The sequence below is a fragment of the Aythya fuligula genome, chromosome 1 (genome assembly GCF_009819795.1).
Source record: "Aythya fuligula isolate bAytFul2 chromosome 1, bAytFul2.pri, whole genome shotgun sequence".
Taxonomy (NCBI): domain Eukaryota; kingdom Metazoa; phylum Chordata; class Aves; order Anseriformes; family Anatidae; genus Aythya; species Aythya fuligula.
This window is the reverse complement of record NC_045559.1, coordinates 129,354,896-129,373,103: the sequence shown is the minus strand read 5'-3', so window position 1 is coordinate 129,373,103 and position 18,208 is coordinate 129,354,896. Positions and strand designations below refer to the sequence as shown.

General features: G+C 40.9%; 1 protein-coding gene across 2 annotated transcripts; it reads left to right on the top strand.

Annotated features, from left to right (window-relative positions):
* The first annotated feature begins 4,364 nt into the window (after positions 1 to 4,364).
* TLR7 (toll like receptor 7) lies at positions 4,365 to 14,951 on the top strand. Of its 2 annotated transcripts, XM_032198027.1 has the most exons (3): positions 4,365 to 4,373; positions 6,775 to 6,820; positions 11,780 to 14,951. In XM_032198027.1, exons 2-3 carry the CDS (start codon positions 6,818 to 6,820, stop codon positions 14,918 to 14,920), a joined length of 3,144 nt encoding a protein of 1,047 aa, XP_032053918.1. In that variant the 5' UTR covers positions 4,365 to 4,373; positions 6,775 to 6,817; the 3' UTR covers positions 14,921 to 14,951. The 2 variants fall into 2 exon arrangements, with proteins under 2 accessions (XP_032053918.1, XP_032053926.1); XM_032198035.1 differs by lacking the exon at positions 4,365 to 4,373 and having other exon boundaries at positions 6,646 to 6,820.
* The last annotated feature ends 3,257 nt before the right edge of the window (positions 14,952 to 18,208 follow it).

Genomic DNA, 18,208 nt, shown 5'->3' with positions numbered 1-18,208 from the left:
GTTTCATTTATTTGTTTCATTTTCATTTACAATCTTAAGACAGATGGTGTTCCTTTTGGTTTCTCTGAGAAAGCAAATTACTGAAAAAATATAAAGACAAAATAGATTCAATTTCTTCTGTGGGTTTCTTTATCCTATATTAAATATGAGCAAAATATGTACTGCTTTCAGTGATAAATATGAAAATGAGTATTTAATATATTGTAGTGAGAATTCAGTTCAACTGTCAGTTCTCAGAAGATTTCTTCATTACTGTTTGTTTTTTTTGTTTGTTTGTTTTTTGTTTTTTTGTTTTGTGTTTTTTTTTTTTTTTAATAGCACAATGTAAAATAATTTAAATTATCTTATTTGAAAAACAATTTTTAAATGTAAGATTATTTAACCTATTATCTTGAAAATATTACTGTGCAATTTAACTGTTAAGTAAAAGTCTGTGGCCACAGAATTATACCAAAGTTCAGACATTATCTTACTCTGCATAAGGTATACAATACATTTAATATGTGAAATTAACTCAGTTGTCTTATAGATTAATCTTTGCTACAAGCAAAATGCTGAATTGTCTTCCCTTAATGTTCACAAGTATTGTAAACAAACCTCAGAAATTACTTGTGCTAAGAGATAGCTTGTGTTTTTTATTCTTTTGTTACACTTTTTTCTTTTTTTTTCTTTTTTCTTTCTTTTTTTTTTTTTTTTTAAATTCTGTGTCCTGCATAGGTCAAATAGGGAAGAATGTGTTGATACTCGTGCAGACCTTGCTACAGCTACATCATGCTACAGCTGTCTTGGGTTTAAGAATGAACTGTTAATCACACCAAACTGATACACATGTTTATAATAAGATCATCTTTCTCCTTTGCACAGTATGATAATGACACAATGTTTAAACTTCATTCAGAATTTGAGTTAACGTTTTATGAACAGCTGAAATTCTTATTTCTCAGATTGTTGTAAGCAAAACCAATCCACAAGATTAGATGGGAGAAAAAGCATAAGGAGAATACAGAAATAAGCTTGCTATATCTACTATGTTTTGCACTGTTTTGCACACTTGAAATAGTCATGAAGTTACAGGTTTCAACACCTCTGTGAAGTCTCATGTCCATTTTGGCAAAAGACACAGAAACAGCCTTTTGGAGATGCAGAAAATTTGTGTGGTGTATATTTATTTATGCTTTCTGATGCTTTTAATATTTCCCAGCCCATTCTGGGACTTTAGTCTGAAGATTATTTAACAGAGTTGAGACTGATGGGAAAACATTGTTTCAGTGAATTATTTTCAAAATAAAGTGAAAAAAAATAATGTATTCCATAGCAGAAATTAAAGGTTTTAGCTCATACCTGTCTGAAAACCTTGTTTTGACTAATCCTATACTACCACCCTACTAGAAGTACAATTTTTTGTCTTTCTTGGTAAAAAAATAAAAAAAAATCTGTTAGTCAATCAGTCCATTACAAATCCTGATACTCTGCCCTGTCATGTGTTGCATGGTGGGTTGATGCTGGCTGGCAGCTTAGCCCCCATCAACACTAGCAGTAGGGAAGAGGCTTGGAAGGGCAGCTGCGAGGAAAAAAATGTGAGTTGAGATAATGACAGCTTAATAAGAAATAGAATAGATGGAGGGGGGAACTGGTGCAGAAGCAATCACTCACCAGTCTGCAGGCAGACTGGTGCCCAGCCACACTGAGCAATTGCTTCTTTGGAGAATCACCCTCCTCCTCATCCAGTTTTATTGCTGAGCACAATGTCATGGGGTAAGCAGTACCCCTGTTGTGTGAGAGGGGGTCAACTGTCTTTGCGGTCTCCCCTCCTGGCATCTTGCCCACCCCCACCATACTCCCTAGGGGGTAGAGTGGGAAACAGTCCTTGATGCCATGTGAGCGCTGCTCGGCAATAGCCAAGTCACTGCTATCAACACTGTGTTGGTCACAGATCCAAAACACAGCACTGTACAGGCTGCTAGGAAGAAAGCTAACTCTGTCCCAGCCAGACAGGTGAGGTGTGGTTTGGACAATCTTCTCACTCTTCTCTGTTGCATTGTACTTGCAAGTAAAGGTAAAAGAGGAGAAAGATAAAAGACATTGCAGAGAGCAAATACTAGCATGGGAGGTTGAGTTAGAAGTGTATATGCACTTCTGCATATAGTGTATATTTCTGTATGTAAGTGTATATTTCAGGGAGATGAGAGAGTGAGGCACATGCCGCTGGCCTTCAGCTCAGTGGCCCCAGCCATACAAATGCTTGTGTGGTTCAGGTTGCAGGGACACAGCCCTGAGACCACTGGTGTGAGGGCTAGGTGAGATGCTGCCAGAGCAGGCAGGGAGGAAGGACACAGGGCTGTGCGTGAGCACCTGCGTGGCTGCAAGGGGAAGGCCTTCAGCATCGTGCAGGTTAAGGCACTGTGGGGGCCCAGAGAGACAACCTTGGAGGCTGCTGATGTTCAAAGTCCCCTTGGGCTAAATTAGGCTGACATAACACCAAACAATCAATTGAAAACCATTATTGACAGAAAAAGCTATTCTGGCAGAAACTTATTAAAGGATATTGTATTGTAACAACACAGGTATGGTGAGCAACCATCTACACATGCATACGATATATAAGCTCCATAATGCACAAATTTGTCCATATATAGATGTTATGCATGCATAAAAATATATATGGAAGGAAAAAGGAGATCAATCTGTTTCAGCTGCAGTGCATGATGTTAGGTAGGTCCAAAATAACCTCTGCTGAACAGTGGCCCTCTCCCAATAAGTGTCATGCACAATTTTTAAAAGGCAGTATCGGACAATGAATGGGCAATATCATGTTACATCTCTATCTCTACATCTCTAAAAGCCCATAAATTGTAATATCTACATGTTTATGTGAGCATCCTTACTGTTGTTTGCTTGCCTTTATTTTATGCGGAGGTGTTATTTTTGCTGTGTGATTTGGTTGGATTCAACAATGTCTGGGTTCTGGTATGTTCTCCAAAGGTTGTTTTAGTGCTCCCACAGTGCTCTTGCTTGAGAAAAATGTGAAAAAACATAGAAGAATTATCTGTATGAAACTTTTCAAATCACTTTGGTCCTGCAGACTAGTCATTTCATCAACAAGAAATAGAATTTGAGGCTATACAAGCTATAAATGCCCAAACTGCCCTTTATAAAGCTATAAATACCCAAAACATGCCAGTTGTGTGATTTGGTGGAACTTCCTGCATTTGTGCTTGTCCAGCATCACCGCCTTAGCACTTCTCCTCCCTCTCTCCAGAGGTAAGCAATGGTGCCCCCTCTGCCTGGCCTATCTATTGACCCCTTAGGATGGGAGAAATGGGAGAGGCTCAGTGGCAGCACAGAACATAGAAGTTAACTCTGTCCTATGTCAGACATCTTTAGATGACTACTACCTACCTTGTTGGTAAGCCATTCTCAGTAACAAGAACACAAGGCACCTTTGCTTTCAGCAAATGCAAAATGATTTGTAAACATGAAGCAGTCAGTCTTGACACTGTGGTAGCCTGGCACAATCTGTTTTTGGAAATGGGAAAGTCTATTTCTGTGATGGTAGCAGCTCCATCAGTCATATCTTAGCTCTCAGGACTGTTGGGTAAGCTCTTTGTGTAGATCTGTGAAGCTGTCCTCTCACCAGAAAGCTGAGAGGGAAACCACTTCTCATCCTCTGCCTTTGATGTAGACCAATCTTCTTTGCTGTTGTGTTCTGTTTACTGTTTTGATTGCATTTAATGACTACAAACACAGTTCTGAAAATGCTCTCAGCAGGAATTTTTACATTTGTACATCCCTCAAGGCTTCTGCAAATTATTTTGTTTCCATTTCCTCAATTGTGCTATCCATTTCTGTCTGTGGTTCTCTTTGTACATCTGTCTGCATTGGTTTAAACAGCGTATATATTTCAAAATTTCAGCAACTTATGTGATAATTTCCTTGTTAAGTTGTGCAACACTACACTCTGAAAGTTTATTTTAATAGATACTTGTAGTATACTAAACTACCTAGCTTTAAATCAAACACAATAGAATCATTATTTTGATAAACTGCAATAATATGCTGTAAATTTTAATTTAGAAGTAAAAAAAAAAAAAAAAAAAAAAAAAAAGGAATTATAGAAGTTCGATCTTCACCAGTCTGATTTTAATCTAGCTGAAACCCAAACCTGTAGTTGAGAGATTAAGAAGTTTAAAGAATCTTGCTCTATTTTAAATGATATTCTCCATTCAGAGAGCCAGCAAAGTACCCATGTTTTTACCAGCATGTCCTTTCCTGACACGCAGCGCAGTAGGAAGTATTTTGCTGCTTTCGGTTACTTTGTGTTTCTCAGCAGGCAAGAGAAATTTTGCACAAGGGAAAACTGAACTTTTAAAACAGTAAGTCAATTTTAAACCTGAGCCTCCAAAAATCAAATTATAGCTCTGAAGTTTGTGGCTGCTGAGCTCCCCTGCTTTTGACCCCTGCTTTTGAAGGGATATATTACTGTATTTTGCTACCCATTTCTTAGATTAAAAAAAGAAAGGCACTTTGTGATTCTGTTAGTGTTAAAGTTGCAGTTTCACTCTGCGCGGAATTGAAACTCTCATGCTCTTGATGCTCTTGGTTGAGTGACAGTCACTTCCTAAATTAAAAAAAAAAAAAATAATAAAAAATCAGGCTTAGTCCAAAAGAAAAAGCAAAGTGACAGTAAAGCTATTAAAGTTCCTAAAGTTTGTAGCTATAGACTGCCAGGGAAATTTCCAAAGGCACTGAGTACCTGTTGAAAATCATGGGGTTGGGTGACTGCACACTGTGCTTTAGAAAACCTACTTACAATCAAAGTGAGTGGATGTTAAGCACCTCATGCTTAAGCTCTGTTCCAGTGTAATAAATCAGAGGCATATTTAGGTGCTTGAAAAAAATCAGCTTTCACAATCCAGCTCGTGTGCTGTCATTCTTTTAGGTACTATTACACAAGTAAGCACATTTGTTTGATAATAAGTTGAATAGCTATAGATGAGCTAAAGATAACTTTCTGCTCTAATGATGTACAATCTGTGAAGTATTCTAGGTGGAATAGCTAATGTATGGTATTGCAATGAATGTTTTCCTCCTCCCAGAAGAGCATTGAATGGTCTTGTAGAACTTAGCAGGATTTTAGTGAGACATCTGCGTTATTTATAATAACCCTAAATGAAAACCTCAGTGCATCTTGCATGAAAAGAAAAAATCCAGTTACTTGTCAATAGCAAGCTAATCTTTTTATTATTATTATTACAGTATTTTAGTAATCAAGTACAAAATATGAGAAACACAGTCCCGAACCTATCATGAATTAATGAGCCCTTTCCTACTCCTTGATTGAAATGGTAATGACACAAAATGTTTTCTTCTGTGTGCTTTCTTGTTTTTGTTTATATGAGTCAGCCACGAAAAGATGGGGATTTTAAAACATGATTGCAAGTTAAGTCTCTGTTCTTTCATTGGGTTTCAGTCTTTCAAAACGAGGTCAGCTCCACAACAGTCAAAGAAATTATGAATGGATATTCAAAATGTAAAGAAAAATATGTACAGAAAAATAAATAAAATGAATAAATGAACACTAATAAATATCCTAACCATCAAATTATCCTGTACTGCTAAGCATAGCAACTTCTAAATATGAAACTCACAGCACTTTTTACCTTTTAATATGCTGTTTTCCATGTCCTTGCCACTCTTTCTTATTTTTTTTTTCCCTTTCTGTTTTCCTTCCCCTCTAAATCCTATTCACTGAAGCTGAATTCTTAATGGAAAAAAAAAATCTGTTAAGAGATTTGTCTGTTTGTATTAGGCACTGAAAAGATTCTTAGTAAAAAACTATTAGCAGTAGAAAGGAACCCTAAATAATCACAGAATCACAGAATGGCTGAGGTTGGAAGGGAGAGTTCTCTAAAGAGAGTTCTCTTCCCTAGTTCAACCCCCCTGCCAAGCAGGGTCACCTAGAGCACATTGCACGGGATGGCATCCAAATGCTTTTTGAACATCTCCAAGGAAGGAGACTCCACAATAATAATAAAAAATATTAAACTTCCAAATTTAAAATATTGTTAACGTCTTTCTGTGGTCATACAGGTTGCACTAAAAATGAAGAAAAAAAAAAAAGGAACTTGAGCTTCTATAAATCTTTGTTGTCTCAAGTGAGTTCTACCCTTGCATAACACATTTCTCTCCTGTCTGATTAACCTCGCTTTCTCGTTATGAATATTTTGTAATAGTCCTCTTTCAGGATTCTCCTTGGCTTGACTGTTCAACTTAGAGTAGGTCTTCTTATAGTTTCTTAAGCTATGAGCCTGTAGATCTGTAGATAGGTGAAACACACAGTTTCAAATAAGAAGCATGTTCCAAAGTGGCAGGGAAAAGAGCGAACTGTGGCATAAGAGACCAAAAGAAAAAAAAGAAAAAAAAAAAAAAAGAAAAAAAAAAGAAATCTTTTGTCACAGCAGCACGTGGATTTATGAGTAATGTGAGAATTTGTTTAAAAGGCAAAAAATAGTACTCAGTTCTTTTAATGGGGGTGGAGGAGTAACTGAGTTACTACTGTTTTAATTTTAAAGACAGATATTTGAGGAAGTGGGCTGCAGCAGTTGTTTCATGTTTAATTATTTCTCAAGTTGCTGTTCAGCTGAAGAGAAAACAGATAAAGTTGTATTACTGCTGTTGTCTTGAGTGAGTTATGTCATGCTACACTCTCCTCTCTACCTGACCTGAACCAGTGGGGACCTCTTTCATGCTATTTTCTTCTGTCCTGGTTTACAGTTTTCTCCAACGACAAATCTTTCAGCTGTGGAAGCACACAAAAATGGTATGTGAAACTTTTGTTTTAAAGTTGTTGTTATAACTCTGTAATTGGAACTGTTGAGAAAGGTTTTCAAGAGTATATTTTTCTTTCTAAAGGCTATATATGCTGTTGTGGCTATAAGCTGCAATTTATAATGACAGGAAAGGAAATCTGGCATTTATTTGCTCTGATATGTTTGCAGGAGTATTATAATAATGTATTTTCTAACAGTTTTAACTTCTGTGGTGTTCTTTGCTCTCTAGCCTTTCAGTCTTTCACCTTTTAAAATTCATAATGCAGCAATTACAGAAACACTTCATTAAGAGACACCCAGCCATGTTGTTTCTGAATATTTGAAGAATACTACAGTTCAGATTGAATTCAATTACAGATTACTGAGCACATGTGCTCAGTTAATATCAGAATATAAGTAGTTTTGAACTTTTTATAAACACAAAATTTCTCTCTCCTTCAGAGAGAAAAGGACAGCTCACATACATACCCTAGCTGTACTTTTAAACTAGTTTCTCATTACAAGGACTTTCTACAAGTCATTGCCTATTTCTTCTCATTTCAGCAGTTTTTTTCTTTATTTGTTCTGGTTCTATAACAAAGTGTTTTGCATATGAGCAGTTAGACACAACACCAGAATGTAACAGTTTGCAGTTAAAATAGCTAATACATTGAAAGGGTATGGGAACCCAAAGTATATGCAGAAATGAAACACAAAGAAACTGAGAGCTAGGCTTGCTGTGCAAAGATGCCAGGGTTCCCCAAAATAGAGCAACAAGTAGGAGTTGAAAATCTGAGTGTTTTGCAAGTCTCAGTTGGCATTTTTTTTGACACCTGAAGGAACTTTCAAGCATATTCATGAAGACTTTATGGGCCCAGATTCATTGCACCTGCTTCCAGGCACCTAGCAGTGCAGTTCCTTGTCTCTGGTAGGCGTGCAGTCAGGCAGAGCTCTCTCCATGTTCGGAGAGCTGAGCAGCACCTGAGGCCCTCCTCTCCTATCCCTGGATGTCAGTGCAGCCCAGGCTGATGGCACTGCATTGAGGAACCCAAGTAAGTATGCAAAATTTGATTCCCGAGTGCAGTGTCTGAATAGAAACACATAGAAAGTTTGTGATGATCTAGACAGCAATCTCATGTTGCCCAAGTCCTAATTTATTGCTTGGATAGAAACTTTTAAGTTGGGTTAGCAATCTTTAAAGCTTGATTCTGACTAAGTTTTCCTCAAGAGCAACAAAACTGTGGTTTGCCCCCAGTTAGCAGCAGAGGTTTTCCTTCCTTATTTTAAGGTTACCATTAGACACAGGTTCCAGTGACTGGCAAGTCCATTCTTTTTCCCAAGCCAGGTGACTAGAACATGTCATGGCATGGACATGAATGAACAGTACCAATAAAATAAAACACATTCTCACTTAGGATTTTTTCTAGTCTAGTAAAGAGTCATTTACACGAATAATATGGTATGGTCCTTGGAAAAGAAGGAAGGCAGAATACTTACAATAATGTATCCATATTTTTCTTCTGCAATTTCTCTTTTCATTCAAAGACAGACCTTCTGTTTCCATGTAATGAATGTCAGTGGTAGTACCCTTTCTTCTACCTCCCACTTTCCTGCCCATATTAATGGATAAAAAGAGAATACTTAAAAAAAAATAAAAATAAAAAGCAGGACAGTGTAGGGAAATTAATGTATTTTATCTTCTCCAAATTAGCTCCCCACTTACTCTGATTATTCTTATTCATCTTTTTCATCCAAGACTGTACTGAAGCAATGGTGAATGATAATATCCATGTCTTCACTTTGTGTGAGTTTCCAAAGTGAATTACTATAAAGCAAATGAAAGTAATTTTTATTAAAAAATGATTCACAGAAGTTGAAAATAAAGAAATGACTCATTGCTTTGGAATTCATGGCAATAGTCTGGTTAGTCCAGATCAGCTTTTCCTAAGTAATTTATAAATTATAGTCATGGCTATCAACCTGGATATTTCATAGTTCACAGAATCACAGAATGGTTTGGTTTGGAAGGGATCTTAAAGACCATCTAGTTCCAATCCCCCTGCCATGGGCAGGGATACCGCCCACCAGATCAGGTTACCCAAAGCCCCATCCAGCTTTGCCTTAAACACCTCCAGAGATGGAGCTTCCACAGCTTCTCTGGGCAACCTGTTCCAGTGCCTCACCGCACTCATAGAGAATTTCTTCCTTATATCTAATATAAATCTACCTTCTTTCAGTTTACCCCTTGTGCTATCACCACGCTCCCTGACATAAACTTTCTCCTCAGCTTTCCTGTGGGCCCCCTTTAGGTACTGGAAGGCCACTATAAGGTCTCCCTGGAGCCTTCTCTTCTCCAGACTGAACAACCTCAGCCCTCTCAGACTGTCTTTGTAGGAGAGGTGCTTAACCCCAATTGATCATCTTTGTGGCCCTCTTCTGCACTCATTCTAATAATTCCATGTTCTTCTTGTGCTGGGGGCCCTAGAGCTTTATGCAGGACTCCAGAAGGGGTCTCACAGGAGCAGAGCAGAGGGGGAGAATCAGCTCCCTTGATCTGCTGGCCACACTTCTTTTGGTGTAGCCCAAGATACTGCTGGCTTTGCACATTTAACCAAATCTTCCCTTTCTTTGGACCTTCTGATGGGAAGAAAGCTCTGTGTCTCTTTGTGGGAATGGGAAGGGAAGTAGTGGTAGAGGAAGGGCTGTGGTGTAATGCACTACCAGGAAGTTGATATGATTTTCATATGCCAACATAGTGGAAGATCTGCACGGTTTTTTAACAATTTTCCTTATATACTGAAACTTTATATTCTGAAGCTGACTGACTGAATCCCCAAAGTGACTCCACTCAGTTGTTGAATCTAGAACTGCAGTGCTCTGAGAGACTTGATCTAGCTTCTCTTCCACTAGCTGACCTGCTAATCACTAGAGTGCTCCTCCAGACACAGAGATGAACCAGGAGATTTAGTATTGTTATCTGAGGTAATGCAGAAACACGAAGTTATACTTGCATACGGAAGGGATATAGTGGTGTAAGTAAACACATCATAAAACATGAATTCCCAATTAATCTGTGTCATCTACAATGCATGTCTAAAGAAATGCTCAGCAGTGTTTTCACATACTATCTATATCATGAGAAAGTCTTAATATGTTCGTGCTAGCCAGATAAAAAGCCAAAACATTTCCAAGTATCTTGAACACTTTACCTAATCACATGATTTTCAGCTGCTTACCTGGTTATCTACATTTAGTCGGTATTATTCTATGAGTAAATAATTCTGTTTGTTTTTTTTTAAAGAGCATTGAGTACCATGTACCTATCTGCAGTCCTTCAAAAGTCAGTTCTTCGGGTAGAAATAAATTATTTTGATTTATGGTCAGTTTGGTCATCTTGAAACCTCTTGGCCTGCACCAGACAGAGGCAGTTATGAAGCTATGCAATGCAGCAAAATGGTCATGGCCCCTCTGCCTGTGCTAGGCAAGCCAAGGCTGGCAGCATGCCTGGCTGGCTGGCTGTCACTGGTGTCAGGGCCAGGGCATCTTTGTCACTCAGGGCTGCTGAAGAAGTAACTTGTATGTTATGAAGTATTAAAATCCCATTGCTCTTCCCACCATACACACTACTCTGTAAAGTAGTCAAGACCACAAAGACGTGAGAGAGTATGTTTTTTTCAAGGCTCTACAAATGTTTATGGGATTTTGGCTCTGAATATTGAATTATTGTAATTCTTTTAAGATAAATGTTCCATTTAAAATCTGTGTTTGATTTTCACTTTCAGACCTACCACTGATGCAGTGCCCTCTTGGCCCTCTGTTTTTATTGGACAGTGAAAATGCAAGCTGATATTAAAGTATATTGAATCATAGAAACATAGAATGGCTCAGCTTGGAAGGGACCTTAAAGATCAGATAACTCCATTGCCCCTGAAACTGGGGCCAGGTTGGTCATCCACAGCTTCTCTGGGCAACCTGTTCCAGTGCCTCACCACCCTCCGAGTGAATAATTTCCTCCTAATCTCTAACCTGAATTTATGATTACCGTAAAGTCCCCTTTTCCTGTCATTACCTATCTGAGTAAAGAGTCCTTCTCCATCCTTTTTATAAGACCCCTTTAAGTATTGACAGGTCACAATGAGGTCTCCCTGGAGCTTTCTCTTCTTCAGGCTGAACATACCCAGCTGTCACAGCCTTTCTTCATAGGAGAGGTGCTCTAGCCCTCTGATCACCTTTGCGGCCCTCCTCTGGACTAGTTCTAACAGGTCCACATCCTTCTTGTGCTGGGGACCCCAGACCTGGATGCAGCATTCCAGGTGGGACCTCATGAGGGCAGAGTAGAGGGTCCCTCCTTTGACCTGCTGGCCACACCTCTTTTGATGCAGCCCAGGACACAGTTGGCCACAGTTGAGGCATAGTCATTGACTGTTTTTGGTCAACCATGCATTTATTCTGACACATAATAGAGGAAGAATGCTTATGTGAAATTTGAATTATACATGCAGCTGTTAGTACATTTTTGAAAATGTATACTAGTTCTTAATTGGCTATAGATTTTCTTTTATGCTTTTGTCTGCTTCTAAATCCTAACTTTACTTATTTATGTATATTATACAATTTCAATTTGCTGGATGTCTAACACTGTTTCCCCTTAAAGAAAATTCCCAGACTTTAATCAACCATCTTGTAATCTTTAGCAGAATTTTTACCTTTTTAAGATCCATTACTTAGAAAGTGATATTTATCGTATCACTACTATGTTTAGGGATAAGAGAGGAAAGAAAGCATTTGAGGAAATACCAATATAAGCCATCCCCTATACTTAGAATCCTTCCTGCGCACCCACTTCTGGCCGCTGTAAGACAGGATCCCAGGTGAACTAAATATTTAACCCAGTACATGGTTGATCGGATGTCCTATGTCACATGTTCCCATTACACTCAATTAATACCTCCCTATTTCCTTATTTTTAGGTACCTCATGCAGAGACATCAAATGCACTGCCATTTGTCTTGCTTTTCTTATTTCCACTGTTGTTGTCAGGAGCTTGGTTTCCTAAAAGTTTACCCTGTGATGTAGAAGCCTCTGAAGGTTCAGTGAGAGTGGACTGCAGTGATCGTCGCCTCACAGAAGTCCCCAGAGGAATCCCCGCAAATGCTACAAACCTGACCCTGACTATTAATCATATCCCCCATATTTATCCAACATCTTTTGCTTATCTTGAAAGGCTTGTGGAGATTGACTTTAGATGCAACTGTGTGCCTGTCAGACTGGGGCCCAAAGATCATGTGTGCACCAGGACACCAACAATTGAGAATGGCAGTTTTGCTACTCTGACAAGGCTGAAGTCATTGTACTTGGATGCAAATCAGTTGTCGGAAATACCCCGGGGTCTTCCTAGTACTTTAAGTCTGCTAAGTCTAGAAGCAAACAGTATCTCTTCTATCAAAAAAGCTAATTTATCAGAACTAAGAAACATAGAAATATTGTATCTGGGACAGAACTGTTACTACCGTAACCCATGCAATGTTTCTTTTGAAATTGAACAAACGGCCTTTCTGGATCTGAAAAATTTGACAGTGCTGTCCCTGAAGTCTAACAACATAACTCATATTCCACCCAACTTGTCCTCTACTTTAAAGGAATTGTATATTTACAATAACATAATTCAAGAGGTTCAGGAATACGATTTAAGTGCCCTTCACAACCTAGAAATTCTTGATCTCAGTGGTAACTGCCCACGTTGCTATAATGCCCCATATCCTTGTGTTCCCTGCCCCAATAATGCACTTAAGATACATTCAAAGGCTTTTTATTCCTTGAAAAAATTGAGAATTCTGAGACTTCACAGTAACTCTCTTCGGAGTATACCCAGCAGCTGGTTTAAAAACACAAGGAATCTCGAAGAGCTTGACCTCTCCCAAAATTTCCTCATGAAGGAGATTGGAGATGCTCAGTTTTTGAAGTTTGTCCCCAGACTTGTAGAGCTGGATTTGTCCTTTAATTTTGAACTTCAAATGTATTCTCCGTCCTTGAACCTGTCCAAGACATTTTCTACCCTCTCAAATCTGGAAATCCTGAGGATCAGGGGTTATGTCTTTAAAGAACTGAAAAAACAAAATCTATTTCCATTGCTCAATCTTAGAAATCTAACAGTGTTGGATCTTGGGACTAATTTTATTAAAGTTGCTGACCTAACAGTGTTCAAGCACTTCCAAGCTCTTAAAGTCATAGATCTGTCAGTGAATAAAATTTCTCCTTCTTCAAGTGAAAGCAACTCCTATGGAATTTGCTCTAATCCCAGGATTTCAGTAGAGCAACGCAACAGACAAGTTTTACAAGAGATGCATTATTTCAGGTATGATGAGTATGGCCGAAGTTGCAAGTCCAAAGACAAAGAAGCTAATTCCTACCGACCTTCAGTTAATAGGGATTGTCTGGATTATGGAAAAACTCTGGATTTAAGCAGAAACAATATCTTTTTTATTAGCCCCTCAGACTTCCGGGATCTTGATTTCCTGAGATGCCTCAACTTGTCAGGTAATGCAATAAGTCAAACTTTAAATGGAAGTGAATTCCACTACCTGTCTGGATTGAAATATCTGGATTTTTCTAACAACAGGATTGACTTGCTATACTCGACTGCATTCGAAGAGCTGAAACTTTTAGAAATTCTAGACCTAAGCAACAACAAACATTATTTTCTGGCAGAAGGTGTTACTCATGTCCTTAATTTCATGAAAAACTTGGCCTATCTGAAAAAGTTGATGATGAATGAGAATGAGATTTCTACCTCTATTAGCACAGGTATGGAAAGCCAATCTCTTAAAATTTTAGAATTCAGAGGAAATCGTTTAGATGTTTTATGGATGGATGGGAATGCTAGATACCTGTCATTCTTCAAGAATCTGACCAATTTGGAAAAACTGGATATTTCCTTTAACTCACTCAGTTTTTTGCCTTCTGATGTTTTTGAAGCTATGCCTCCAGAACTCAAGATACTCAACTTAACCAATAACCGGTTGAAGGCTTTCAAGTGGGGAAAACTCTACCTGCTGAAGAAACTAACAACTTTGGACCTCAGCAACAACCTTCTGACTACTGTTCCCCGAGAACTGTCCAATTGCACTTCCACACTCCAAGAACTGATTCTCCGAAACAATCACATTCAACGGCTAACCAAATATTTTCTCAGAGGTGCAATTGGACTGCAATACTTGGATCTCAGTTCAAACAAGATCCAAATAATTAAGAAATCTAGCTTCCCCGAAAATGTCATTAATAACCTGAAGATGCTGCTTTTGCACGGCAATCCTTTCAAGTGCAATTGTGATGCAGTGTGGTTTGTTTGGTGGATCAACCAGACTCAAGTGACTATTCCTCTTCTGGCCACAGATGTGACATGTGCTGGCCCAGGGGCACATAAAGGAAAGAGTCTGGTTTTCCTGGATCTGTATACTTGCGAGTTGGACACCTCCTATTTGATCATGTATGCATTATCAGCTTCAGCTGTCCTAGGTTTTATGGTGTTTGCTGTTATGAGCCACCTATATTTCTGGGATGTGTGGTATAGTTATCATTACTGCACTGCAAAGTTGAAGGGCTACAGACGTTTACCTTTACAAGATACTTGCTATGATGCCTTTATTGCCTTTGACAATACAGATCCAGCTGTGAATGAATGGGTGATGACAGAGTTGGTTGAAAAGCTGGAAGATCAAAAAACCAGAAAGTTCAATTTATGCCTAGAAGAAAGGGACTGGCTTCCAGGACAGCCAGTCTTTGACAACCTTTCCCAGAGCATTCAACTGAGCAAAAAGACCATATTTGTGCTAACCAACAAGTATATTAAAAGTGGCAGCTTCAAGACAACATTTTACATGGCCCACCAGCGCCTTCTAGATGAAAAGATTGATGTGATTATCTTGATATTTCTTGAGAAGGTATTGCAGAAGTCCCGGTATGTCAGGCTGAGGAAAAGGCTGTGCAGAAGTTCTGTCCTGGAATGGCCGACTAACCCTCGATCTCAGCCCTACTTCTGGCAGACTCTGAAAAATGCCATAGCTACATGCAATACCCTGGCTTACAACAACCTTCTCCAGGAAACTGTTTAGCTCTACCATTTACTGTGGAATATTGTTACTATACACGGTGAGGAAAAGATACTGAACTTCACAGAATCACAGAATCACAGAATTTCTAGGTTGGAAGAGACCTCAAGATCATTGAGTCCAACCTCTGACCTAACGCTAACAGTCCCCACTAAACCATATCCCTAAGCTCTACATCTAAACGTCTTTTAAAGACTTCCAGGGATGGTGACTCCACCACTTCCCTGGGCAGCCTGTTCCAATGTCTAACAACCCTTTCGGTAAAGAAGTTCATAGAATCATAGAATATCCTGAGTTGGAAGGGACCCTTAAGGATCATCAAGTCCAACTCTCGACACCGCACAGGTCTACCCAAAAGTTCAGACCATGTGCCTAAGTTCACAGTCCAATCTCTTCTTAAATTCAGACAGGCTCGGTGCAGTGACCACTTCCCTGGGGAGCCTGTTCCAGTGTGCAACCACCCTCTCTGTGAAGAACCCCCTCCTGACGTCCAGCCTAAATTTCCCCTGCCTCAGCTTAACCCCGTTCCCGCGGGTCCTGTCACTAGTGTTAATGGAGAAAAGGTCTCCTGCCTCTTGACAACCCCTTACGAGGAAGTTGTAGACTGCGATGAGGTCTCCCCTCAGCCTCCTCTTCTCCAGGCTGAACAGGCCCAGTGACCTCAGCCGTTCCTCGTACGTCTTCCCCTCAAGGCCTTTCACCATCTTCGTAGCCCTCCTCTGGACACTTTCCAACAGTTTCATGTCCTTTTTATACTGTGGTGCCCAGAACTGCACACAGTACTCGAGGTGAGGCCGCACCAGCGCAGAGTAGAGCGGGACAATCACCTCCCTTGACCTACTAGCGATGCCGTGCTTGATGCACCCCAGGATACGATTGGCCCTCCTGGCTGCCAGGGCACACTGCTGGCTCATATTCAACTTGCTGTCTATCACGACCCCCAGATCCCTCTCTTCTAGGCTGCTCTCCAGCGTCTCATCGCCCAGTCTGTACGTGCAGCCAGGGTTTCCCCGTCCCAGGTGCAGGACCCGGCACTTGCTCTTACTGAACTTCATGCGGTTGGTGATCGCCCAGCTCTCCAACCTGTCCAGATCCCTCTGTAAGGCCTTTACGCCCTCACTTGAGTCCACAACTCCTCCAAGTTTGGTGTCATCAGCAAACTTGCTCAAAATACCCTCTATTCCTACATCCAGATCATTTATAAAAATATTGAAAAGTACCGGCCCTAAAATGGAGCCTTGAGGGACCCCACTGGTGACCGCCCGCCAGCCTGACGCAGCTCCATTTACCATAACCCTTTGGGCCCTGCCCGTTAGCCAATTGCTCACCCATCGTATGATGTTTTTATTTAGCTCTATGGTGGACATTTTGTCCAGTAGGATCCTATGGGAAACCGTGTCAAAAGCCTTGCTGAAGTCCAAAAAAATCACATCAGCTGGTTTCCCTTGGTCCACCATACGGGTGATCTTATCATAAAAGGAAATCAGGTTAGTTAGGCAGGACCTACCCTTCACAAACCCATGCTGGCTGGGACTAATAACTGCTTTGTCCCCCAGGTGCGCCTCAATGAGTCCAAGAACCAACTTCTCCATGATTTTACCAGGCACTGACGTGAGACTGACAGGCCTGTAATTGCTAGGGTCTTCTTTCTGACCCTTCTTGAAAATTGGCACAACATTTGCCAGCTTCCAGTCTACTGGGACCTCTCCAAATTCCCAGGATCGTTGAAAAATAATTGATAGAGGTTCCGCAATGACATCCGCCAGCTCTTTCAGCACCCGGGGATGAATCCCATCCGGACCCATGGACTTGTAGGGATCCAGGTGGAGTAGCAAATCCCGCACACGTTCAGGGTCAGTTGGGAGTTTGTCATCCCCACCGTCCCGGTCCTCCAGCTCAGGGCACCCTGGGTCCCGAAGCCCATCATCGGCATTGAAGACAGAGGCAAAGAAGGCGTTAAGCGTCTCTGCTTTGCCTACGTCATCGTCTGTGAGGAGACCTTCCCTATCAAGGAGCGGCCCTATGTTTTCTTTAGTTCTCCTTTTTCCATTTACATATCTAAAAAAACCCTTTTTATTTTCTCTCACAGACACAGCCAGCTTCAACTCTAGCTGTGCTTTGGCCACTCGAACTTTCTCCCTACAAACACGAACAGCATCCCTGTATTCTTTCCATGACGCCTGGCCCTCCTTCCAGTAGCGAAACACTCTCTGTTTCCGCCTAATCTCCATTAGAATGTTCCTGGTCAGCCACGCCGGCCTCCTGCCCCGCCTGCCTGACTTGCGATATTTTGGAATTGCCTTATCTTGTGCTTCTAGGAGGCATCGCTTAAAGAGTGACCAGCACTGGTGGACATCGAGGCCTTCAAGAGCAGTTTCCCAGGGGACCTTACTGACTAGTTCCCTGAGCAGCCTGAAGTCCGCTTTCCCCATATCTAGGGATGAGGTTTTGGTGGCACTTTTCCTTCTGTCACCATAAATTTTGAACTCAACCACTTCATGGTCGCTATGACCGAGGCGGCCACCAATCACCACATCTCCCACCAGACCCTCTCTGTTTTCTAGCAACAGGTCTAGGAGGGCACCTTTCCTAGTTGGCTCCGTTAGCACCTGTACCAAGAAGTTATCATCTAGGTGCTTCATGAACCTCCTGGACTTGCTCGTGTCAGCCGTGTGGCACTCCCAGTTAACGTCCGGCAAGTTGAAGTCCCCCATAAGGACAAGGGGAGTTAATCTCGAGGCCTCTCTTAGTTCTGTAAAGAATAATTTATCGGCGCTATCGTCCTGGCCAGGCGGTCTGTAATAGACTCCCACAACGACATCCCCTTTATTCGTTCGTCCCTTGATCCTTACCCAGAGGCTCTCAACTTTGCCATCGCCGACCTGAAGTTCCACACAGTCCAGCCCCTGCTTCACATACATCGCCACCCCACCACCTCGCCTACCCTGCCTGTCCCTCCTGAAGAGCCTGTAACCATCTATCGCAACACCCCAGTCACAGGACTCATCCCACCAGGTTTCGCTTATGCCGATGATGTCATAGTTGCGGGACTGGGCCAGGACTTCTAGCTCATCTATTTTATTCCTCATACTGCGTGCGTTTGTGTAAAAGCACTTCAGGTGCGTCTCCTTACACTCAGCACCTTGTGGATCTGACCAAAGGACCCCACTGGCACACAGCCCCTCTGATTCTAGCATACCATCCCTTAGGTCTTCACCGGCTCGCCTGGTTTTAGCCCCTTCCCCCTTCGACTCTAGTTTAAAGCCCTATCTATCAGCCCTGCCAACTCCT